The 26,902-nt window shown below is 38.1% G+C and overlaps 3 protein-coding genes across 3 annotated transcripts in view; 2 read left to right on the forward strand and 1 right to left on the reverse strand.

Annotated features, from left to right (window-relative positions):
• Nucleotides 1-249, forward strand: part of LOC140941853 (low-density lipoprotein receptor-related protein 6-like) — a 54,863-nt gene extending 54,614 nt beyond the window's left edge. Inside the window, exon 22 of the mRNA XM_073390859.1 lies at nt 77-249. Coding sequence (XP_073246960.1) covers nt 77-213 — 137 coding nt within the window. The 3' untranslated portion in view covers nt 214-249. The remainder of the gene's footprint in view (nt 1-76) is intronic.
• Nucleotides 250-1,554: 1,305 nt separating this feature from the next.
• Nucleotides 1,555-2,184, reverse strand: LOC140941854 (uncharacterized). Its single transcript, XM_073390860.1, has one exon. The coding sequence runs from the start codon at nt 2,182-2,184 to the stop codon at nt 1,555-1,557; it is 630 nt and encodes a 209-aa protein (XP_073246961.1).
• Nucleotides 2,185-13,246: 11,062 nt separating this feature from the next.
• The window catches only part of LOC140941637 (uncharacterized), a 39,967-nt gene continuing 26,311 nt past the window's right edge, over nt 13,247-26,902 (forward strand). Inside the window, exons 1-8 of the mRNA XM_073390660.1 lie at nt 13,247-13,368; nt 14,731-14,917; nt 16,381-16,567; nt 21,056-21,216; nt 22,346-22,526; nt 23,574-23,734; nt 24,808-24,967; nt 26,007-26,167. Coding sequence (XP_073246761.1) covers nt 14,758-14,917; nt 16,381-16,567; nt 21,056-21,216; nt 22,346-22,526; nt 23,574-23,734; nt 24,808-24,967; nt 26,007-26,167 — 1,171 coding nt within the window. The 5' untranslated portion in view covers nt 13,247-13,368; nt 14,731-14,757. The remainder of the gene's footprint in view (nt 13,369-14,730; nt 14,918-16,380; nt 16,568-21,055; nt 21,217-22,345; nt 22,527-23,573; nt 23,735-24,807; nt 24,968-26,006; nt 26,168-26,902) is intronic.

Raw genomic sequence — 26,902 nt, forward strand, 5'->3', positions numbered from 1 at the left:
TTTTCTAGTAATATTCCTACAACAAGCTGGTAAAAATAGATTAAAAAACTCACTTTGCTATATTATCCCTCAACAGCAAAATGCCCTAAAGGTGAGCTGAGATGTGATGGTGTAAAATGCATTAATGTTACGAAACGTTGCGACGGCGAAGCCGATTGCGTGGACGGTTCGGATGAGGCGGAGAATAATTGCCGTAAGTCTGAAACTTCATAGTCCTTGTGTCCTTAACCCCTTACATCAGCATGCATATTCTACTCACTGTTCTCAACCCACTTATTATTATTGTGACGAAAGGGAATTTCTTCGACAATCAAGGCCGTTTTTATGACCTTTCCTTTATTCTGGTGCTCTGACTGTGTGATGTTTCGAAAGCAGTAATCAAATATAATAGACTGTGACGTCAGTGAAGCCAAGCATGTTCCTTCTTAGTGCTTGCTTAGTGCTTTGTTGTCTTGTAGCATGGGGATGCCGTTAGCTCCTCAAAAGAAGTAAAATTCCTGTTTTTAAAGCTACAGTCAACTCTTTCTGGCGATGCATCGCATAGCATAGTTCTGGCTCGATAAGAATGATTGTCGTGAAGCTGCATTGAAAGAGTAAATTTAATGTTATACTTTATCGGCCCACACCATTTACCAATTTGGTGGACATCTCATCTACATCCCTTAATAATAATAATAATAATAATAATAATAATAATAATAATAATAATAATAATAATTTACCAATTTATATAGCGCTTATTTACATATTCTGATCAATAGCGCTTTACAATCATATTTTTAAGAGAAAACGAAAATACATTACCTTGAGAATAAAATAAACTAAGTTACAAACTATAAAAAATACTTCTTAAAAAGATAGGTTTTAAGTCGAGATTTAAAACTGTTAAGTGATGTTGTTTGACGAAGCTCCACAGGTAGGCCATTCCAGAGTTGCGGAGCTGCTGCTCAAAATGATCTTGCTCCCAATGTTGTAAGCTTCTTTCCCTATAGTACCTTTACTTTAGATTTCTTGTTTTAGGAAAACAAAAGAAAAACAGTGCGAGAAATACGACTAGAATACGTGCATTGCGGCCATACTTTTTTGACAGCTAGTCATTCACAGTTGCGTTATTTTCGTTATTTTTTTAATTAGTAGGCGGGATGGCAAAAACAATGGCTTCCTTGCAGGCGTTCCCCTCCTCCCTCCTCCCTCGCGCGTGGTCTCGCGCCCTAATTACCTTCCCCTTCCCTTTTGAACGCCTGCCACGTAGGCTAATTTAACCTAGACGTAGTTCTTTTTTAATGCGACTCGCTGAAATCATAAGAACACTGATTTTGTTTTTTATTTTGCTCCATATTTTCGGAGTTGCTACAGCGACAGAGAGTTATTTTCTTCCACTTTCGCAGCAGTTTTTTTCCTTATTATGAACGTTAACTGCGCTTAAGCTAAAAAAACAAAACAAAGAGCAATTTGTTCCTGTTAGTGTTTTATTCCTTTAGTATTTCATCAATGAAAAGAACTGCATAATATCACAACTGAATGGCTCAATAATACCGTATGGACAACATCGTGTTAATGTTGAACTTCTACCGAATAATGACTTAAGCCTTTTCCAATAATAATCGATGGTGTAATGTGAGGAAACTTTCCGATGCCAAGGATAAGTCTTGCTGCTGCATTTTGTACACGCTGTAATTTATCGATCTGCGCCTTTGGTAAGCCAAACAATAAACTATTACAATAGTCAAGACCGCTGGTTATAAAAGCATGAACCAAAGTAATTAAAGAATTTCTCGACAGGTATTTCTTAATACGTCCCAAGTTATGGAAATGATAAAATGCCGCATTACAAGCCTTGTTTATATGATCAGTCATGCTTAAGTTGCTGTCAAACCACGTTCCAAGGTTTTTAACACATGGGCTTGGACTGTTACGATTATTGCCCACAGTAATGGAACACGAATCTTGTTCATCAAGCTGTTGTCGTGTGCCGACCAACAAAAACTCGGTTTTATCATCATTGATCATTAACCGATCTTGAATCATCCATTTCCTCACCGCGTCAATGCACTTTTCCATAGCTTGTATAGCATCAGCTTGAGCAGTGTTGCCGAGTGGTTTAAAACTCAGATACAGCTGGGTATCATCTGCGAAACAAACAGCTTGGACACATATATTATGAACAGCAAAGGCCCTAAACATGGGCCTTGGGGTACCCCGCAGTTCAAGTCAAAAGGACGAGAAAGAACTCCATGTACAGAAACGCGCTGACTTCTATCAGACAAGTGCGATCTATCAGACAAGTTCTATCATCCCTTTTATACTAGCTACTTTCTTTTTATATCATTTGTGACAACACTGTTGAGGGCTTGATTTTAAAGGGTTCCTCGTAGATCTGGTATCTCTGGACGATTGGACTAGAATTGGGAGGCCCTTGTAGCAATCCCATAGATTCTCTATTTTTTTGCCACGCCTTCTTTTTTGTGTGTCACATTTAATGAAGGAGGCGAGCATTGTGCTTAAGGTAGTACTCTAAAAACATTAATTACCAATTACGTGATACAAAAAGCCACATTTCCTATCAGACAGGTACAGTGTCCTTTCACTAACAGATTTTTCTGAAACCTCACCACTGCTGGACGCGTCGTCGCGTAGCTAGAATTCCCTCCCCAGTGAGGTCACCAAAAAAATTTCCTTCTGCTCAGGGGTTAGTGTTGTGCGATTTTTTTTTGCCGTAACACTTTTAAAGTATACATGAAGTAAAAACAACAAACGTTCAAAGAGTACTGGAAACAAGTTTGAAAAAACACTGAGAAAAATGGCCGGCGAATAGGTGAGAAACTGGTTTATGGCTTTCCAAGAAGTTGGAAGTGGAAATTTTATTCCGCGCTGTGCTTTCCACAGTGGCCCAGATTAAATTTAACGGAAAACAAAAGGCCAATACTTATCATGTCTTGGTTTAATGGTTTTCAAGACGGACGATAGATCGCACGATTTCAAGTAATACCGTTCGCAATTTTGTTTTTGCAAATTTTGCTTTAATCTTGACATGAAAGTACTCGAACGTGCTTATCGATACAAAAATGGCGTGTTTAGATAGGTTTTTAGCGCGAAAAACTTGAGTCATCCGATAACCTGGCTTTATTCTATGGTATGGGATCTTGAATGAAATCGTTACGAATAACTCACAATAAGAGGCAGAGATCCATCCAAAGTAGCTGAAATCCTGGCTATAATTCCGCCATATTTAAACACCACATCGTAGCTCAAATGCAGACGTAACTTGTTAAATTCCGGGATGTGACCGGGCAATTTAAGCAACATAATCTCATATCCAAAGTTTTTGATTATCATCTTTGAACATCGAAATTTCCAATTCTTTATCTGCGAGGTCACGCTTTTCTCTCTTTATTTAAACGGGTTGCCTCCGGTATAAACTGATGTCCGGTAGAGAGGTGGATTGTAAAGCAGACGTTACTCTAATCTCTGATGTTGCCCTTGGTCGATTCTGATAGCTCGTTTTGACGAGATAGAAAGGCCTTAACGCCAGATACAATTGCCTCAGGCGATATTCGTTTAGGAGCCACTGATTGTTTTTAAGTCCGACCCGTAGGAAAGTCCTTGTCTTTCAGTCTTGTCTAAGGGACGGGAAGAATTATTTCAGACTTGGTTAGCGTCCACTTTGCACCGTTTAGCTTTTTGTATCTTGAACTCGTGTCAGTTTCTGTTTCGCTGTCTTGTTTATTCGTGTTTGTGTTGTTGTAGTAGGTGAGTCAGATATACATATGTTACAGTCGATAGACCACGCTAGGATCAATCATCTAAAGATAGCTTTTCATGATTTGAATGGCCTCTTGTGTGTTAAACGGGTTCTCTTTTATTCTAAGACATTTCTGAATAAGGCTGAGATCTTTGCAGCTGAGGTTGAACCATAGTTGTTGTCGTATTCGTATATCTTAATTATAACTGACAGACGACCATTAACAACTCAATTTAATTGAGCAGTTAGGTCCAAAATCAGTTTAATACCAACAACTGACGAGATGCAACTCACTCTGGCAATGAAGCTATAAGAAGACCACTTCACAAATTGTCGATACGTCAGTCACTGTCAACAACAGTCCTATTGTTTCCTTTTTGTTATATGATCAGCTACTTAGGAAGATCAAGGCGATTCATAACCATCAAGAACGGGCAATGTCAACAGCTGCGAACCCAGTACCTGTGCGACAGTGCGCACGTACGTACTTGACAACAATAAAAACTAATAATGACAATAATGATAATAATAACTATAACAAATTCTCAAATCTGATTGGTTAATCACTCGTATGATTACAGACCGAATTGGACTTCACTCAGTCTTGTTACCATTACTACTACTACTACGACTACGACGACGACGACGACGACGACGACGACGACGACGACGACGACGACGACGACTACTACTACTACTACTACTACTACTACTACTGCTACTGCTACTGTTACTGCTACTGCTACTGCTACTGCTACTGCTGCTGCTGCTGCTGCTGCTACTACTACTACTACTACTACTACTACTACTACTACTACTACTACTAATAATAATAATAATACTTATAACGCGCAAATTGGCGTATGTATATGATCAAATGCGCTCAATAATTATATAAGAAATATGACATAAAATAAATACATGGTTACATACAATCTAAAATAAGAAATTCATAGAAAAGTAGATATATACATGATAAAAGAAATGTTAAAAGGATCTCTAAATATTAAAGCATTCTAAAAACTATGTTAAAGCCATAGGCTTATTAAACAAGTACGTCTTTACGAAGGTTTTAAATGGGCAAAAAATTCTTCTCATGTCGAATGTGTCGAGGAAGGGCGTCCATCACTGAAAACGACCTGTCACCCAGTGTTTTCGATGTCTTAGCATGGAATGGCTTAAGAAGCAAATCATCATTTCGTCGAAGAGAATTAAGAAATGGTAAACGTGTTGCAGTGTGCAACCATCGAGTTATGGATGTACGTGGGAGGTTGCTAAGCGCCAAAGGAGCGTACGAGTTAACTCTAGCTTCTTGAGTGCTTAGCAAACCTTCCAAGTTTATCCATAAATCGATGGTTGCACAGCCGGATCGCTTACATAATTCTTTCTTTCTTGAATCTACTACGCAATCTGAAATTGTTGAAATAGTTAATTCTCTCCGTCTTAATACTGCGGCTGGCCATGATAAGATATCTCTGTGGTCTGTTAAAGAGTCAATTAACTATATTTCTGAGCTTTTGACATACGTTTTGAATCTATCAATTAACTCGGGTATTGTCCCTGCTCAAATGAAATTGGCTCGTGTGGTTCCTCTAAATAAGTCTGGTGATAAATGTTTACTTTCTAATTATAGACCTGTATCAGTCTTACCAGTCTTTTTTTTTTCATAGTTTCTAGAAAAAGCTGTGTATAATCGCTTAATTCGCTTTTTTGATAACTATGAGATTTTATACAATAATCAGTATGGTTTTAGAAAAAAACGTTCAACTTCGTTAGCCTTATTATACCTGCATGACAAGATCACTTCGGCTATTGATGAGAGGAAACATACAGTAGGAAGTTTTCTTGATTTATCTAAAGCTCTTAATCATCGTATTCTACTCGATAAGTTCGAGCACTTTGGGATTCGTGGTTTGGCCCTAGAGTGGATTAAATGCTACCTTTATAATAGGCATCAATACGTAGAATTTAATGGTATATCGTCTTCATTGCTTGAAATTTCGTGTGGTGTTCCCCAGGGCTCTGTCCTCTGTCCCTTATTCTTCTAAATTAATATCAATCATTTGTGTCAGATTTCAAATATATATGATCTGGTTTTATTTGCGGATGATACCAACTTATTCTTTTCTCATTTTGACTCTACTACTTTAATGAACTTGGTTAATTCTGAAATGCTCAAGTTATTTGATTGGTTCAAAGCCAACAAGCTATCTCTTAATATACAAAAGTCAAATTACATAATTTTTAAACCCAGAAAGAGAAGAGATGAACTCACCCTAAGTATTGAGATGGATGGTTTTAAGATGAACCAAGTTAAGGAAGGTAATTTTCTTGGTGTTATTCTAGATGAGACACTGTCCTGGAAACCCCATATTTCTCAGGTTGCGAGCAAGTCTCCAAGTCTGTGGGCGTTATTCGTAAATCTAGTTTTTGTCTTACTAGGACGGCTTTGTGTACTTTATACTATTCACGTGTTAATTCTTATCTTCAATATTGCATTTTAGTGTGGGGTTCGACATACCCTATACCCACCTTAGCCGCCTAGTCTTGTTGCAAAAGCTCATTGTTAGAATTATCAGCAAGAAGGGCTTCGACGCTCACACTAATCCACTATTTAAGAGTCCTATGATCCTTAAGTTAGAAGACATCTTTTCTTTGCACCTCGGGAAATTTATGTTTTCTGTAAAAAATAACTCAGTTCCTTCCAGTTTTTCCAGATCCATTTTACGTACTAATCAAGTTCATGGTTATAACACGCGTAGTTCAAATAAATTTATATTCATTTCTGCCGTACCAACATAAGAACGTTTTCTGTTTTTTAGCAAGGTCCTGTTTTCTTTAATAAGCTGAATGCTTCAGTTTGTGATGCCCCCTTCTTATATTCGTTCCAATCCAGAGTTAAAAACTTTGTTCTTTCCTGTTATTGAATTCTTAACTTAAATTAGTCTTTGTTTAGTTGTTCGTTACTACATGTATTTTTAATGCATTGCTGTCCTCGAATTTTCACTTTACTTATTTCTTTTTTGACTGGGGAGCCCAGGCTTCATAAGCCCTCTGGTTTCTTCTGGGCTCCCTTGCCAACTTACAATTCTTATATGTATTGTAATTTATTTTCGTTAAATAAAACTGAACTGAACTGAACTGAGCTGAGCTGCAACGTTTACCATTTCTTTTATAACATAATAAAAATAGAAAACATTTCCATTTGCCTTTGGTTCAGTCAGTCATTTGGTACTTTAAACGAGTGGGTGCATGCTGTCACCTGCTCGCGCGTAAACAAGCCATGCCTTTCAAAAAAATTGCCTTTGAAGTTTTTCTTTTTCTCCGTCTTAAGGTAAATTTCAAAACGTTTTTGTTGTTGTTATTCTGAGTTACGTCTGTCTATTTGCTCTTAATATTAGGGCAAGTACTATGAGGGAAAAATATAGCTGCAACTAGAAACACCACTGTGCGACGTAAAATATGATAACAGCCCATTTTACAGTTACAGGTGAAAACGAGGCTGAAGTTGACCTTGTTTTGATACAAACCTTCTTGCTTTTTTATGTAAATCAGGTTTTTCTTATCCTAACTACGAATTTTTAAGCATAATTTCTATAAGAAAAGGAAGTAGGTTTGTATCAAAACAAGGTCAACCTCAGTCTCACGTCTACTCAAAGGCTAGGATACTAAGCCCACAACTATGAAATGGTCTATTGAAGAAATAAAAAACGGGCCGAGTGATTTTTAAGAACACGAGAGAAGTGCCAGAAGCACGAGCCGCAGGCGGGTGCTTCTCGCACTTCTCGAGTGTTTTTAAAAATTCCCAAGTGCTTATATAACTCAACAATGCACGAGGAACAAGTTTTTAATTCTTTTATAAAATAGAAACGCAAAAACAGATGCCCTTACTTGTTCTGAAACGATCAAATTACAAATCAATCGACGTCATTTCACTTTTTTTTTTAACTTTCTCCTTATAGATAAAACACAATCCTTTTTTTGTTTCTTTAACAAAACAAAAAGTTCATTTTTAACTCTTTTATGAACTAAAAAGACAAAATCAGACAAACATATGTGAACATCGATTTTCTCCTTACAAGAACAAACTCTCTTATTTGTACAAATCTTGAATGAAAATGAAAACGCCGCCAGTTTTGCGAACTACTTTTAAAATCATTACAAATCGGCAAAATGTCCGTGAAACTCTTTACGAAACAGTTTCGCAAGTAAGTTCAGAAAAAAAAAACGAAATTAGCGACGACTTGCTGTATTCTTCGCCCTTTTTACTTGGAGCTTTGGTGTAAAACAATGAGAGACTTTCATTCAGTTGTTTGTCGTCCATTTCTTGTAGCTCAGGTAAGCGTGGCACTTTTTGAGCACTCTATTCCATGACAAGAAGTTTTATTTTTAAAATCATTTACGAAATGTTTTAGACTTCTATATATTCCACATAAATGTGAGCGAAACTGCTTAATAAAGCGTCAATTTACAATATGCTTAAGTGAGTGATACCGAAACGTATTTTAATACGTATTTTAAAAAAATCGTAAAGTACATGGTGTTTATTTGTTTTTTTCAAGTGGCTTTTCTTTTTCTTACCTAAACGAACTCCCGCTGTTTCAGTTCGCAGTGATTTCTCTCGTTCGTAACGGAGTAACTTGTTTTTCTACGTTCTTTCATACCTTTAAAAACTTTTACAGCCCAAGTTGTTGAACTTTTGTGGCTTTCGCCTCTGCGTCTACCAAAAGTTGATATCTGTCTTGTTCATTCAGGTGTACAAACCTCGCATTCTTTTTTTCAGTTGAAATTTTATCTAACTGGCAATCGATCTTTTCCTCTTTTTCAACATTTAGAGACTGAAATCCAAGGTCAAAGCACGGAAGATCTTCCGCCACAATGGCGGAAAGGCGAAAACACAAATTTCTGTGTTTGGCAGAGAGTGTGACGTAGCTTGCGTGCATATGTTGCACTATAATGCACGCGTGACGCGTGCTGCGAGCTTTATGGAGATATAATGAACTGATCTCGACCAATCAGAATTCAATTTTAACCTTGGCTATTTTATAATGTTTGACAATTTATGCAATAAACTTAAAGTAGAAATATGAAAAATTGACTGTAGTTCTTTAAGAATTACAGGTAACACTAATTGTTAAAAGAAATTAACTAGATGCGATATTTGTCGAAATTTCAAAAATTCGCCGACACAGCCGGCGCTGAAGCAATGAATGAGCAACGAGTATTAGATGCTGTTGTTTTACACATAATTTTCTCTACCATAAAAACACACAAAATGTACCTGAAATTTCGGGCTTAAATCCTTAAAAAAACTTCGCTCACTCGCGATCAGTTGTTCTTCTGTCGCTTTATCTTTTCACTTTCCTTCGCAACGACAACTGAGTATTTTCTTTAACTTCCACTTTTCGTTTGTTTATTTCATTGGTGCATTTTAAACCTCACCCGAGAGGCTATTTATCGCTCTAGCTTTTCGTTGGCGTGCACCAATAGGCAAATGAACGATGGCTAACTGACCAATCAGAGCGCACGCTTTACTTTTGTGATATAAATGCTGGAACGCTGAACAAAGGTAAGTATACGCAAAGCCATAAATAGGTTTAAAGGTCAGTATAAATTATTTTATAATGAATTCGCTCTTTCACCGGCAGCCAGTGCAATGAGTACAACAGTGGGGTAATATAGCTAAAACGGGACGTACCTGCAACTAATCTAGCAGACGCACTCTGAACGCGCTGTAACTTACTCAGAGACTTAGTAGGGAGACCATAGAGAAGGCTGTTACACAGGGACGGCGGAGCGTATTTCAAATGGGGGGCCTTGAAAGCGGGCGCCGAAGGCGCGAGTTTGTAGGGGGGTCTGTGGGCATCCTCCCGCAGAAAAAATTTAAATCTGGAGGCTCGAAAATGGCATTTTCAACATTCTCCACGAGACATTTCTTTTGAAAAACTCAACCTGGATAAGTGTGAAACGACCGGTACTTGATAGTGCTTACAGCAATATCATAGGGGTTTTGTAAACTTGATACATACTTCTCGGCCTTCCATATATCCCGTCCTTAGTACATTGGTCTGCGATTTTATACGAGCTCTCCTTGCGCACGCTGGGAAAATGTTAAAAGCGCGTAAACACGAAAACTTTCCTACAGGTTTTGTCTAAATAAAGCAAGTTCGATTTAAACAATGGTTTCATCTAGGGATATATTTTTGTATTTCACTTCTTTTCTCGAATAACTAGTGAGCAATAATCGAATTAAGGTTGACGGACGTAGTTTACTATTCAGTGAAAAATGTTACCTGATACGATCCTTTGCTTAAAAATGACTTCGCAATGGCAACAGTAACTGTGAATAACAGTACCTAAATTCATAAAAACTATAAAATGGCATTTTACAAAATCCATGACAAATTTTGCTCTATGTTTCATTGTCATGAGTTGGTAGTTCAATGTAGCGACGGCCTCCTTATGGCATCACAACTTCATAACTTAATCTGTGGTAATCAGGACCCTTTTCCTTTCTTTCCTTTTTTAACGTGTGGATTACGCGTAGCGTAAGGAGCAAGTTATTCTGGGCACTGCGATATGCAAATGTATCACTCAGGTGTGGACACTTTCGTAATCAGTCGGCTCCGCACGAAAGCCCCCGATATCAAAACGACAATTGTTGAAGATCGATCGTTCCCGTTCCGCGATCAAGAAGTGCTGAGTGTGCATTGTGTCCAGTTTGATGTTATGAGTTTGAACCTTTCACAGGACGATAAGTTGTCTTAGTTCATGTGCATCTGAATGTTTCAAATTAGCCTGTATGGCCAACTTTGAGACAGAAGTTTATGAACATTTGAAGCTTTTTGACTCGTCCAGGCGATAAACATGACGAAAAGATCAGCAATTGCTCTTCGACCCCCAAGCTGGTCCAAGCTCACGATTCTGCCGCGAGTTCCACGATTTCATTTAACTTTTCTCACGACAAGACTCCCAATCTCATGGTTTTTTAGTGAAATATCATTCTGAAATGAAATGCTTCTTTGTTCAGTAAAAATGAAAATGTTTACTGTTGCTGAATCGTAACTGATCCTCATGATGTAACCGCCAGGTATTGGAAGCTGTACAACGCCGTCAGCAAGAGACTTCGCGACGGTTTTACGAGACACTTGTCGGCTATATGTTCTTCAAATGCGACGAAATAAGTCAAAGTACAGCTTTTACCGTCAAAACCCTGCTTGTTTTCCTCGAAAATATCTTTCAATCTCCATAAATAAAGTTGTATCAGCTTCAAACAGCGTTCACCGGCAAAATTTTATGGGCAAAAAACTGAAATGTTAAGTATAGAGCTTTTGTTTAACATTTAAAGTGGCCGTGGCGCAATGGATAGCGGGTTGCCCTTTTACGTCGTAGGTCTGAGGTTCGACTACCCTCGGAGGAAAGGTTTTTTTTCTTTTTTCGTGGTCGTTTTGCTTTTTGTTCTGTCTTGTCTTTTTTTTTTAACATATCATTTTTGAACGACTTAAATATACTGATAGACTAATTGCAAGTCCATTACCCGCGTTCATGTCTAAAATAATTAATCCACAAGTTAGCAATATAGGTACCCTTTGATCTTTACTCTTCATACGTACCTCATACTAAAAGTGGGGGGTTAAAGCCCCCTCCCCCCCAAAAAAAAACCCCGCCCAGCTCCACCGTCCCTGTCACAGAAGTCTACTCTACCCATAATAAAGGCATGAATTAAATTTCTTGTTGTGTCTACAGAGAGGTATTTTCTAAATCTCCTACTATTATGCATACGGTAAGATGCAGCCCTGCAAGAATTATTGATGTGTGATTGAAAACTCAGGTTGTTACCAAAAAAATGTTCCTAAATTTCTAGCGGCTGAAACAGGTTTAATAGTCTATTCTCCTACAGACAACTTGTCAAGATAATGCAAACTTTGTTCAGCTGTTGAACGAGGTACTATGATCAGGAACTCTGTCTTGCTATCGTTCAGTTTCATCTTATCCGTTTTCATCCAAGCCCGTATAGCCTTTATGCATTACTCCATAGCTTCTAAACACTCCTTCTCATTTGCATTACCCTCGGGTTTAAAAGATAAATAAAGCTGCGTATCATCAGCATACGCATGCGCAGTAGGCGAATGCTTCTTAATGACCTGGAACAACTTGTTAGCATAGAGGGTGAGGAGAAGTGGTCTCAGGCATGAACCCTGTGGTATCCCACATGTTAGCTGGAAGGTGCCAGAGATCCCATCACTGAATGCAACACGCTGTGACCTGTTCGGCTGGTAAGAGTGGAATCAAGCCAGCGCCCTCCCTGTGATGCTAAATGTTGTTTCAAGGCGACTAAGAAGAACGTGATGATCAACTGACGATCCATACTCAGAAGAACATCATTTTGCACATTTTAAAGTGCCGTTTCTCTGCCATACCGCTTCCTGTAGGCAGATTGTAACTCAGGGAGCAGTTCATACGCAGTCAAATAATCACAGGTTTGACCATAAACAGCGCGTTCAGTCAACTTAGAAAAACTGTAGGCTTATCGGGCGCAAGTTGCTGAGCAAATGCTCAAGCACCGCTTTCTTTAAGAGTGGTGTGATCAACGCTTCCTTCCAGGCACTGGGAAAGTAGCCTGTAGTCAAGGAGGAATTTCTGACATGGGTAATCACTGGTAGCAATATGTCCAAACAATCAGCAACCAAAGGCGTAGGCATGACACCTAGGGCACAGTACTTTTTAACCGAGGCCATAACATGAGACCGAACTTCACCCTTAGTAAGCTTGCGAAAAGAACTAAAGGCCAAACCTTCGTCTGCCAGAAGTCGTGCATCGGCCGGAAGTCGTTGATCGGTCGGGAAAGATAAATACAGCAGAAGCAGATTAGAAAAACAAAGCAAAGTGAGTGAACAAAGTTACCCCTGTAACTCCGCTTCAACTTCTGCGGGCATAGCTTCTTCCCCCACTCTGTCACACGCGAAAGTCGTAACTGCTGCCTGAAGTCCAAGAGAGAAGATTACCGCACCATGATAGACAAGACAATAGTTACCCGCTTGGAAATAATTTGGGAGACGGACTATGGTTGATTGGTCAATGTCACGGGATACGCATTTTATGTCACATGAACTATTTAGCTTGATACAAAAAAGGTGAAATTACATCATTTTATATTAACAGGCAGAAAGGAATAACCCCCAAATATGCCATTTTTGTTAATGACAACACATATTTGTCCGGGATTTGCTAAACTTTATGTTGCCTGTGTAAATAAGCGGAATTTTATACTAGCACCCAGTCTCTTAATGAAGTAAGGGTTGTATTTTATTCTTTTTTGTGCAGGCCGTTGTTTCAAGCAAAAAGATAGTAACCATTAAATGAAAATGCTTCATTCTTGATAAAATGTATTTACTTTTTATCAATCACTTAACCATGTTAGAAGCTGTATTTTGTGAATCTAACTTCCTTTAAAACAAAATATGGCTGAACTTTCTACATAGTGGAGCTTTTTTTACACAGACGAAGGGACATCAAGCCCGTTCAATGTTGGTTTAGCTGTTGGATTATGTCTTGGTATCCTCTCACTGGTTACTTGCGCGGTCATAGGAAAGCTGTGGTATAAAAAGTCAAGACGTTCTAAAAAGGTAAACGTTTACGCCTTTCACACGTGCCTGTGTAACAAAAACAACAGGAAACATGAAATACTACCATATTTTAAACTTATTTTTACGTGGATGACAAGAATAGTATAATAGCAGAAAACCCAGTCGGAATAACTTAAAGAGATAAACAGGCTGTGTGGTTTCATTCATGGCGGCTGAAGAAAACGAAGAAAAGAAATTAATCAAATTGTATATTAACTACTGAACATGGAAATTACAGTTGTTGATGACAGAGTGACAGTGTATACTGCCGAGAATAATTCATTGAGAAGCGAGCGGAAGTGAGGTTAATACATCTGTCGGAATTTGCTTCGCCTGTGGCTCTGACGAAATAGCCAAGCGAAGTGTCATCTTGCGTTGGTCATAAATCTTTCTATCGGTTTGGTACCCAGAGTTGCGTAGCAACGATGTCGCGACTAAGCTCCAATTAACGTCATTCAGTCTGACGTCTCGTTTCAGTAGGTGCATTTTTCGATTTCTAGGCAACACTTTTATGGAGCCTGTTGACGTCAAGGAGCATAGACCAATTCGACTAACTCAATGTTGTACCCAATTTAAACCCTTTATTTTTTTAAATGTGAATTCCACCTTATAATGCAAATACAATGCACAAAGAATCTTAACCCCGAGAGATCTAAATTGGGTACAACATTGCGTTAGGCGAATTGGTCTATTGGCAGGGGCACCCAACGACTGTTTCCTCCATGCATTGAAAACACTTTTTAGGCTATCCAGAGTACTTTTAGATCTCTAGAAATACATTTTAAGCGGCGCTATAAAATTTGTATCTGTTCGGTCGTCCTAGGGCAACTTGAGTCTTTTCGAAATTACGAGGGCCTCCGTAGTATTTCCTGGGAAGTCGTAGTGGGGGTGCACCGTCCGCCTCATCTAATCTTTACACTATTTCAGAGCAATATCTATAAGGTTAATGTAAGAGAGTTCCTCCCCCGGGATAAAACGGACTGCCTGCTGAAGACATCCTGTTCCCCTCAACTGACCTTTGGATCCCCAATTTAGAGCGGCATCACTTCATACCATACCGATGCTAACCTTTATCTCAATAAATAATGAGGCATCAAGTTTACAAAAATATAGCTGATTTGTAGGTATACCACTTACTCTATTTTTTGTAAGGTGTAACGTAAATGGTCGAGAGAGGGTCTAATTTTGTTTAATTTTCGCCATATGTTTGAACTTGAAATCAGATTTAATTGGTGACTTGGAAGATTGTGTGGTAATTGGTCATGCTGTTTGGGAACAGAGATATTTGATGTCTGGGCCTTGCATGAATTTATACTTCGAAAGTTAATGATTAATTTTCGTTTGTTTGTTTGTTATTAATAGCAACACGTCATTGAACCTCCAAGTGGTATGACTGCAAGAAATTCTGTGGGGGAAGAGATTGATGCTATGTTTACACCTGATCACGAAGACAACAGTAACGGTATTATAGATTCTGTTCAAGAGGAAGGAAGAGTACAGCTCCTTGGCGACACAACAGAAATATCCTCTGTATCAAGGCCGTCTGCCGGTACTTAAAGAACGTTTGATCCTTAAAACCAACTTTTGACAACAGCGTTTAACAAAAAAATGTCATTACTACTCATGCATGGTGGCAGCAATGGGGAAATTTAAAAGAAACATTGTATTTTTAATTCATATATTGCGTGGCTCAGGCTTGTTTGAATTTAAGTGGTACAATGCCCACAAATTGCTCTGCTTTAGAGTTGCCCTGCCGCCTGCATTTTTTTTTTCAGAGCAAAATTATTCCGGAAAAAATTATGTTTTAAGGGAAAGTACAAAATCTCCCTAAGAGAGTAGCAATAGAATCGAAGTCAATGCCGTTAATTTGGAAAGATATTTGATTTGTGCAACGATCGTTGCTACAAGAGTAACAAGGAAATAAAATGGACTTTAAAGTCGTTTCTTTTTCGATGTCGATAACCAATTCCGTGCACGTGTAGACTGGAAAATAAGAAACTATTTTGATCCAGTTGGTTGAATTACAAAACCTTCCTCACCATTTACCAGCTTCTCCCAGCTTTTCGTCGTAAATATTTCAGATTTTTAAGCTTAAAACGCTCCAAAATACGACCGCACACCACATCAAACAACATCTTAGTCTCTGCCGTTGTGAAATCTGCTCCAGGAAAAATAATTTATGCTGCCTACTCGATTTCGGCAGGCAATCATCTGATTGATGGAAGTCGATAACAACAAATCCACGCTTCCAGTCGTCTTTTCGGGAAGAGCGAGAACTCATTTTTCAGAAAAGGTCTAGAAATCGAGGCTATTTTAACAAGGGAGATTCCTGTTAAAAACACCACCAACAATCGTCAATAATTTAACGTTTCTGTTTGTCTTGCTTGTCTGTTCCTTTTTTGGACGACGTAGAAGACTCTCGAATTGTCCTGGTTAAATTCGCCAGGAGGGACGTCTGCATGGACTGAAATTCCATACTGATAACGGAAAATCTGTCCGGAAGCTGGTCAGGAGCTTTGATTAGCCAACAGAGTAGTTATATTGTTTTAGCTATTGTTTACGAATGACCGACAAAGATTAAGGGCCACGAAGGTCAAATGAAAACGAGATGAATCTACTACAAAACAGTTAATATTAGTGGAATATATTCTTCCTTACAAGAAGCATCTGAGTTTTGCTGGAGCTCGTTCGCAGAAGAACCCAAAACTTTACCATAATCGACCAGGAGAAACATAAAATCGAACAACTATTCATTTGGAACCCCGTAACTACCAGTTTAATTATGTAAACATCGATTTCATTATCAGTGTGGAATTTTTGTTGTTGGGGGGAAGACGTCCCTCCTGGCGAAACTTCCCTAGCGGCGAGGAGCGAGAAGAGACAGCTGTTTTCTCAGGCTAACGGTATTTATCCTCTCCCTGTGAAGAGTTAATTTAAGTTGTTCTCATGGTTGAAACACTGCAAGAGGCTACTGGTGGTAACTTGATAAACCATAAATCTGTCCCTTTCCAGGGCAAGTTTGTGTCGACAAGTCAAAACAGCGGTTTCACAGAAGTGTGTTGCCCAGCCCAACACTCGTTGACATGCCTGCCAAAAGAACAGTGGAGCCCAGCAAGCCGAAGGCTCGCAAAATGCGCAGTTATAACATCGGTAAAGACAGCACTTGCATCGGACAAGAAAATGCTTTGCATGGAGAGAGGTACAATTAGTGTATAATTCCATAGTGTAATCTTTGAATATCGATTGAATAAGCGGATCAGTCTCGTAATAAACCCTTTATAACCTCTGTCTCATATTGATGTCATCCTTGTAAAGATGTACTTATAATAGTACACTAAAAACTCTTGCCTTCTAACTGACCAAAATCGTTGATTTTTTTTTTAAAAAAGAAGGAAGTCATAAAATAATAATTTCTTGGTGTTTCGCACTGTGGCAATCAGTAGACCCGCCCCACACAGACATAGCTTACCCATGCAGTGCTCGCTCGCGTAACACTGGTTATAACTCTGACCAGGAGCTCCTGCTCTGACCAATTACTAGCGAGAGCGCTATCTCAAGCGTGTGTTGGATTTTTCCCTCGGGAGTGGCTTTTTGCTTATAAATAAACACACGCACAAACAGATTTGCCCAGTTTAGCTGCAAGGGCGGAAGGATTGGTTTTCATACTATTCCATGATCTTTTCCGATAAACAACCTCTGCAAGTCGTCGTTTTGTCTGTTTACTTTCCCGAGGCGCCACCTGCTGCTGCTGCTGCTTCACTTGCTCTTTCTGCTCCGTCTGTCGGGAATTCAGCGCCAGCTAATACTGTTGTTGCTACCCCACAAGAGTTAAATTCATTTCTTAGCTCTATATTTTGCTTTCACTAAGTTTACTTGTCTCCTGATTGCCCTAGTTATTTTTCTTACGACGGTATTTTTGTCGGTTGGGGCCGGCTTTGAAATATTGTCTTGACGTTTCCATTGTACGGTTGGGGGCCGCTTTGATTTAGAGTTTTAGCTTCACGTTTGTGGCAAACGGCAAACGTCAGATTTAAGTTTAGAATTTCACGGTAGAAAACGAGTAGATTAAAACAGCTCAAAACAATTTTTACGGATAAAAATATTAAGTGAAACTACTAATTTGTGAAGAGAAATAATGACCAGTAAACGACAATTGAAGGGGAAACTTGATCATGTGGTAAAAATGCGCGTTTGTCTTTTGACGAGGCTGCCTTGGCTAATCACGTTTCAATGGGAAAGGACGCTGTATACTGAAATTCTCGCTTTATAATTTTATTCACACGATGGTGGCCGAGAATAATTATTTTACGTGCTGGTTTGGCTTTTGCTTGTCTCTGTGAACGTAACTATTTTCTCGTGTTATTCGTTTCGATTGTGTCCGACAGGAGTTATCTCGAATCCACATGCAGCTTTTGTTGTTTCTTGTCTCGTTATAGTCGGTTGTAGCGGGGTAGATTCACTTTATACTTTCCTGGTGGAGGCTTAGAATAAATTTCCGTTCTTGCTGTACTCTTTTGTTTGAGTGTGCTTTATTTTCGGTGGTGGCCGAGAAAACTGTCTTTTTGTGCCCGGTTGTGGCTGAGTAATCTCGTTGACCGAAAAACGGTAATTTATTTTCCTAGCTAGATTACGATGTTCTTAATAGTTAGGTTTTTTTATATTTGTATATGCATAATTCATATTTTATCTTGTTTTGTATTTTTAGTTTGTCGAGCGTTTTTAACATGAGCCTCTGGCTCGGAAGATTGTGCAAACACTTCCCACGTCTTCGACATTAAATAAATCATTCTATTCCATTAACTTGGTTGTAGCTGAGAGGAATTGTCTTTACGTTCTGGATTGAAGAGTGGATAAATGTTTTTTTTTTTTTTCTCAGTTTGCGAGCAGGCCGCGGAATTCTCCAAATCCTGCAATCTTAGTCAGGAGGCAGCTCGCCAAAAAACGATTTTCGCTAAACATTTTGAGTAGAAGCAGGCAACATAGCTTAAAATCTTCGTCTTGCCATCCTGATTAAGAATTGTGCTGTTGCCCACTCCAAATGTTATGATATCTGTCATTAAGCGGGTTTTTTGTCTAGGCCCTCGCTCCTGCAATATGAAAACGAGGCTGAACTGTAACATTTATATAAACCCAATAAAAAGTGCACAATACGATGGGGAAATAGCTGAATCTTTGCTACTTGACGTTTAGAGCTAAATTAGACAGTAGTGTGGGAGATACAATGCGTCACATGATCAGTTATGAAGAGTCACGTGACTTTCCAATAAAATCGATTTTCACTTTCCTTTAATATAGTTTTCAACTTACTGACGTTTCTCATTTCGATTTACACATCTAACAATAAAAACACAAATTTTTCTCTTGAAACTTGCGCTATTATTAGCATCAGCTAGGGGAAAGTGAAGTTTATTATTCAGACAAAAAATCTGAAGGGAGAATGAAGCAACCGCTAAAGTAAAGCAAAATAGGTGGCTTGTGATGTCGCTTCACCAGCTTTATAACCGCGTTGTAAGTACTGCAATCTTGCTTTTATGCACCGTTTATTGGACATTTTTGCTCTGTTCGTAGTTTTGTTTTCCATTTTGCTGTATGAATCTAGATTCTGCCGTTTTTCATTGAATTTTGCCTCGCTAGTTTTCTACTTATCAGAAAAGGTTTTTGTCAATGATTGCATTTAACTTTCAATCTTGAATAAACAACCAACACGAATCACTTTTCCAGCAGTCGGTTATCGCCGTTTTCATTTCCTTGTTTATAACTTGTTACTCACATCGCTTTTTTTTATTCGAATTCATTTCAAAACCTTAAAATTGGTATTTGTAATTAGCTATTTTTACAAAGCCCTTGTGCAGTTTTCATCCCACTCGATTGAACTAATCTTAAAGCACTTTTCGAATTATTCAGCCCCGCGAAGAAAATCCTTGCTGTATTTTTTTTTCCTAGCGCTTTTAATATCAAGCTCGTCAATTCTTTTATCCTTGTTTGACACTCAGATTATGAATTGTCTAGCAAGACACAAAAACCTTTCTTTATTCTAAAAGAGAGTAGTAAGTGCCATAATATAAATTACCGACCTAAAAATCATGTTGTAATGTTTTGTTTTGGTTTGTAATCGATGGCGCCCTTCATCAACACAGACGCGTCCTCCTTCAACTCACATAGCTCGGTTGGAGAGTGAAGAAAAATTTTCCTGGAACTATTAAATCTCAGTTGGAAAAAAATAAAAATGTTATTCAACGGCCTAGGTCGGTCCGTATTGGGAGAAACTGCTGTATACTGTTGTGAGTTTATAGCAGCGGTGCATTGCTCGGATCAGGTGATAAAAGTACCTTAAAGAGATGAAGAAAAAGCCTACGTTCGATATATTAAAATTCTAACATGACTACGAGGCTTTAGGGTCAAAATTGCAAATTTTGAGCACAAAGAAAACCAAACCAAATATATAGAATATCAAAAATGACCAGAAAGCCTAGGAGTCACGTGAGAATTTTAATAAATCGAATGTTGGCTATTGTAAATTGGCAAGCGTCAAGGCTCGAAAGCCATGTAAACACCCCCTCCCTCCGGTAAGTATTGAAAGTGATCTTGGCTATTCATTCCTGCCAAAACAACATTGAAGTTTCGCAAGCCGATGCCTCGCAATTGTGACAGCGGCAAAGACACTAGGACTAGCGTCGGACAAAGGTACAAGTAGTGTATGTACATTCAGTGTAATGTTTGCGTAGGTGGATCAGAATATTTTATTTTCGCTTTAAAAAGCGATAAACGTACTTTAGTCTCATTGCGATGTCATCCTTTTTAAAATGTGTATTAAGCATTTAACCCTGAAACGTGTAGCTCTGTTCAAATGCTGGGGTTTTTTGGAGAACCAATTGTCATCAAAATTTACTTGATATAAGCATTTTATACTAAAGAGGCCACCCTGGCTAAATAACATTTATTATTATTATTATTATTATTATTACTTCCTAATACGGAATTACTGATACGCGAGACTGTCGGACAAGTGCTTAATATGAAAGCCTCGTTTCGCGATATAAACGAAGCAATACAAAGGTCAATCATAGTTTTGCGAATTAAAAGAATGGGAATATTATTCCCAAAACGGCCAGGAGTGACTTTTACCGGACAACATAAAGGGGACTAATCACGATAAGCATCTTTTAGGCATGGCTTTACTTGTTGACGCGAAAGCTAGTGCGCGCTCAAATAAGTATGCGTCAACATTGCACGACAAAGTGTTGAAAGTGATCTTGGCTATTCATGCATGATCGAATGCACCAAGACAAAAAACTTCCTCGCCCCCTCTCGATAATCAGTTTATGATTCACGTAAGTTACATGTTTAGAAATTGTTGATAACTGTTAGAAATGAAAATTTGCATATTAAGTCAGTTACATTTTTCAAAATTGTCAGAAATGAAAATTGTTTAAAAAAAACGAAAAAGGGTTACGTTCGTAGATATCCGTATGTTGTCCGTATGTTTCATGTGTGCATTCGTATGTACAGTAAATGGTATGTATTCCGTGGCGTGTTAGTCAAGATCTTTTTAAAGATGATTGTGTTAACTGATAAACATATGAGACTGCGCGCTACGGATTGAAATGAGTATGAAGAGGTAGTGGAAACAATTAACTGATGATCAAGTTGTAGAAATAAATATCTGATGCTAGAAAATATCTGATAGTATTTTATTGAAGGAGAATGAAGAAAGCTGGGAGATTGACAGGGAGAGACAAAGAAAGTCTGACAATCTACAGGGAGATGGAGAGTTTGGAGTTGTAAATAAAGGGAACTATCGAGGACAGGATGGAAGGATTTATGATGTCACAGCAAAGCGGTTTGAAGGTATTAATGTCGAACTTCGGTTGTAATTGTCTTGTACGCACTGTACTTCAATTTCTCTATCTTTTTTACGAAGTTATTTTTTAATATCACTGCTTTTTTGTTTTATTTTGTTGCGAAGAGCCTCTTTTCCGTGTATTAAAGGCTAGTCTCTTTAAAGTATTGATGATTCTCACTGTCACACAATCAAAATTAAAAAACAAAACCCATCAATAGATTAAGTCCAGGATCTGGGAAACGAAATGAGGTAAATATGCAAAGATCCTCGCAAAGATTCAGGTCAATGCCATTGGTGTTCATCCGGAAAACGTCTTCGCCTTGGCGGCCGTTTACTCCCGGGAGATGGGAGATTTTCAACCTAGGGTCTCCGTGATATCTTCTTGTACAAATAAATTTGAAAACATACTTTTATGGTGATGCAGTAATTCCTGCTATGCAGACATTAGTGACATACCGGCTTAAGATGTCAGTATACGAAGTCACGTAGACATCATTTGTCGGATCTTTTTGTTACTGTATACTAGATTATCTAGTTTATCGTTGACTCAATCCTCGTCCTCATCGAATGTTTTTTTTTTTTTGTTACGCCCCCTTTAACCACATTCCTTATGTACTGAAAACAGCCCATTTTAATTCTCGTTTGTTGCTCAATGGGTAACCAGGCCTGAAGGAAGTGTCATATGTTGATCATCTTACACATGCTTCAAGAAGTGTTCTTGTCAGTAAATTGACACTCTTTCATGAGCAGCATGATTTCCAGTAACTCTTTTGTGGGAATTGGTAGATTATATTCATAGTGATCTTTCCGTTGTAAAGGTAAATAATGTCAATCCCTTCTGACTTAAAAGTCATTGTGTTTTGGTGTACTGGAGATCTGCGTCTCAAATTAAGAAAATTACACTTGGTACTATACTTCAAAGAGCAAACCTAAGTCCTGCTTATAAGATTATATGTAAGTGATCATTAATAGAAGTATTCGAAGTATGTTTTCTAAACTCAAACGTTGTGTAGTTGTTTCGAAATGTTCAAAATCTGTTCTACTGCTTTGAAATTTTAGTACATTTTTTATGACTTGCAAGTGAAAAACCTACGGCCGATTACTAATGATATACCGTAAATCTGTTCCTTTCAGGGGAATTTTGTGTTCATCTGTCAAAAGAGCGGTTTCGAACGAGTGAGTTGCCCCGTCCAACACCAAGTGACATTCCTGCCAAACGAACATTGAAGTTTCGCAAGCCGATGTCTCGCACTTGTGACACCGGCAAAGACACTAGGACTAGCGTCGGACAAAACAATGCTTTGGAGGGAGAAAGGTACAAGTAGTGTACGTACATTCAGTGTAATCTTTGCGTATGTGGATCGAGAATATTTTATTTTCGTTTTAAAAAAAGATAAACGTACTTTAGTCTCATATTGACGTGATCCTTTTTAAAATGTATATTAAAAACCAGAAGCATATAGCCCTGAAACGTGTAGCTCTGTTTAAATGCTGGGGTTTTTTGGACAACTAATCAAAATTTACTTGATATCAGCATTTTATACTGAAGAGGCCACCCTGGCTAAATAACGTTTATAATAATAATAATAATAATAATAATAATAATAATAATAATAATAAATATTATTATTATTATTTTTACTTCCTAATATTGAATTACTGATACGCGGGACTGTCAGGCAAGTGCTTAATATGAAAGCCTTGTTTCGCGATGTACACGAAGCTCCGCAAAGGTCAATCACAGTTTTAAGATTCAAAAAACTGGGAATATTATTCCTAAAATGGCCAGGAGTGACTTCTACCGCGGACAAGATAAAGTGGACTAATCGCGATTAGCATCTTTCGGGCATGGCTTTAATATACTTGTTGACGCGAAAGCTTGCGCGCGCTCAAATAAGTATGCGTCAAACTTGCTCGACAAGTATTGAAAGTGATCTTGGCTATTCATGCATGATCGAATGAGCCAAGAGGAAAAACTTTCGCGGCCCCTGTCGATAATCAGTTTATGATTCACGTAAGTTACATGTTTAGAAATTGTCAAAAATTGTTAGAAATGAAAATTTGCATATTAAGTGAGTTACATTTTCAAAATCGTCAGAAATGAAAATTGTTTAAAAAAAAAGGAAAAAGCGTTCGAAGATATCCGTATGTTATCCGTATGTCTCACGTATGTATTCGTATGTACAGTAACTCGTATGAATTCCGTGGTGTGTTACCCAAGATCTTTTTAAAGATTGTTTTCAGTGCATAAACATAGAAGACTTTGCGCTTCGGATTAAAATGAATATGAAGAGGTAGTAGAACAATTAACTGATGATCAAGTTGTATAAATCAATATCTGATACTAGAAAATTTCTGATAGCATTTTATTGAAGGAGACTGAAGAAAGCTGGGAGATTGACAGGGAGAGACAAAGAAAGTCTGGCAATCTACCGGGCGATGGAGAGTTTGGAGTTGTAAATAAAGGGAACTATCGAGGACAGGATGGAAGGATTTATGATGTCACAGCAAAGCAGTTCGAAGGTATTAAATGAATCAAGGACGCCGAAGTTCGGTTATAATTTTCCGGTGCACACTGTACTATAATTTATCTTCCTTTTTTATACAGTTATTTTTAAATATCACCGCTGTCTTGTTTGATTTCGTTGCGAAGAGCGTCTTTTCCGTGTATTAAAGGCTAGTTTCTTTTAAAGTATTGCTGGTTCTCACTGTCACACCATCAAAATTAAAAAACAAAACCCATCAATAGATAAAGTCCATCAGGATCTGGGAAATGAAATGAGGTAAATACATGCAAACATCGTCGCAAAGATTCAGGTCAATACCATTGGTGTCCATCCGGAAAACGTCTTCGCCTTAGCGGCCGTTTACTCCCGGGAGATGGGAGATTTTCAACCTACGGCCTCCGTGATATCTCCTAGTAAAAATTAATTTGAAAACATACTTTTATGGTGATACAGTGTTCTCCTCTATGCAGACATTAGCAAGGTACCGGCTTAAGATGTCTACAGTATACGAAGTCACGCAGACACCATTTGTCGGATCTTTTGGTTACTGTATACTAGATCATCTAGATTATAGTTGACTCAACCCTCATCCTCATCTAATGTTTTTTGTTTTTTTTTTTCTTTTCCCCAGCCCCGTTTAACCATATTCCGTATGTACTGAAAACAGCGCATTTTAATTCTCGTTTGTTGCTCAATGGGTAACCAGGCCTGAAGGAAGTGTCATACGTTGATCATCTTACACATGCTTCAAGAAGTGTTCTTGTCAGTAAATTGACACTCTTTCATGAGCAGCATGAGTTCTCGTAACTCTTTTGTGGGAATTAGTAGCTCATATTCATAGTGATCGTTTGTTGTAACGGCAAATAATGTCAATCCCTTCTGACTTAAGAGTGTTTTTGTGTACTGGAGATCTGCGTCTTGAGAAGTATGTTTTCTAAACTCAAACGTTGTGTAGTTATTTTGAAATGATCAAAATCTGTTCTTACTACTGCTTTCAGAAATTTTAGTAAAAATTAATTTTTTCATGACTTGCAAGTAAAAAGCCTACGGCCGATTACTAACGATATACCGTAAATCTGTTCTTTTCAGGGGAATTTTGTGTTCATCTGTCAAAAGAGCGGTTTCGAACGAGTGAGTTGCCTCGTCCAAAACCCAGTGACATTCATGCCAAAAGAACATTGAAGTTTCGCCAGCCGATGCCTCGCACTTGTGAGGGCGGCAAACACACTAGGACTAGCGTCGGACAAAGGTACAAGTAGTGTATGTACATTCAGTGTAATCTTTGCGTTGGTGGATCAGAATATTTTATTTTCGCTTTAAAAAGCGATAAACGTACTTTAGTCTCATTGCGATGTCATCCTTTTTAAAGTGTATATTGAAAACCAGAAGCATATAACTCTGAAGCGTGTAGGTCTGTTCAAATGCTGGGGTTTTTGGAGAACCGATCAAAATTTACTTGATATCAGCATTTTACGCTGAAGAGGCCACCCTGGCTAAATAACATTTATTATTATTATTATCATTATTATTATTACTATTATTATTATTATTATTATTATTATTATTACTAATATGGAATTACTGATACGAAATTACTGACTGATATGGAATTACTGACTGTCGGGCAAGTGCTTAATATGAAAGCCTTGTTTCGCGATGTAAACGAAGTGCTACAAAGGTCAATCACAGTTTTACGAAGTAAAAAAATGGGAATATTATTCCCAAAATGACCAGGAGTGACTTTTACCTCGGACAAGATAAAGTGGACTAATCACAATAAGCATCTTTTAGGCATGGCTTTACTTGTTTACGCGAAAGCTAGCGCGCTCAAATAGTTATGCGTCAACATTGCATGACAAGTGTTGAAAGTGATCTTGGCTATTCAAGCATGATCGAAAGAGCCAGGACAAAGAACTTTAACGCCTCCTGTCGGTAATCAGTTTATGATTCACGTAAGATACATGTTTAGAAATTGTTGATAACGGTTAGAAATGAAAATTTGCATATTAAGTAAGTTACATTTTTCAAAATCGTCAGAAAAGAAAACTGTTTAAAAAAAAAAAAAGCGTTCGTAGATGTCCGTATGTTTCACGTATGTATTCGTATGTACAGTAACTGGTATGTATCCGTGGTGTGTTACCCAAGATCTTTTTAAAGATTATTGTTTTCAGTGATAAAATAAAAGACTTTGCCCTACGGATTGAAATGAGTATGAAGAGGTAGTAGAAACAATTAACTGATGATCAAGTTGCATAAATCAATATCTGATGCTAAAAAATATCTGATAGCATTTTATTGAAGGAGAATCAAAAAAGCTGGGAGATTGACAGGGAGAGACAAAGAAAGTCTGGCAATCTACCGGGCGATGGAGAGTTTGGAGTTGTAAATAAAGGGAACTATCGAGGACAGGATGGAAGGATTTATGATGTCACAGCAAAGCAGTTCGAAGGTATTAAATGAATCAAGGACGCCGAAGTTCGGTTATAATTTTCCGGTGCACACTGTACTATAATTTATCTTCCTTTTTTATGCAGTTATTTTTAAATATCACCGCTGTCTTGTTTGATTTCGTTGCGAAGAGCGTCTTTTCCCGTGTATTAAAGGCTAGTTTCTTTTAAAGTATTGCTGGTTCTCACTGTCACACCATCAAAATTAAAGAACAAAACCGTTCAATAGATAAAGTCCAGGATTTGGGGAATGAAATGAGGTAAATATGCAATGATCCTCGCAAAGATTCAGGTCAATACCATTAGCGTCCATCCGGTAAACGTCTTCGCCTTGGCGGCCGTTTACTCCCGGGAAAAATTCGTAAAAATTAATTTGAAAACATACTTTATGGTGATGCATTGTTCTCTGCTATGGCGACATTACCGATGTACCGGCTTAAGATGTCTACAGTATACGAAGTCACGTAAACACCATTTGTCGGATCTTTTGGTTACTGTATACTAGATCATCTAGATTATAGTTGTATACTAGATTACGTAGATTAACCCTCATCGTCATCCAATATTTTTTTCCCACCCCCTTTAACCATATTCCGTATGTACCGAAAACAGCGCATTTTAATTCTCGTTTGTTGCTCAATGGGTAACCAGGCCTGAAGGAAGTGTCATACGTTGATCATCGTACAAATGCTTCAAGAAGTGTTCTTGTCAGTAAATTGACATTCTTTCATGAGCAG

The sequence above is a fragment of the Porites lutea genome, chromosome 6 (assembly GCF_958299795.1).
Source record: "Porites lutea chromosome 6, jaPorLute2.1, whole genome shotgun sequence".
Classification (NCBI taxonomy): Eukaryota; Metazoa; Cnidaria; class Anthozoa; order Scleractinia; family Poritidae; genus Porites; species Porites lutea.

Bases quoted from the DNA above. Each gene is read 5' to 3' on its own strand.
- LOC140941854 (XM_073390860.1), bottom strand. From the start codon at position 2,184: ATGTTTAGGGCCTTTGCTGTTCATAATATATGTGTCCAAGCTGTTTGT.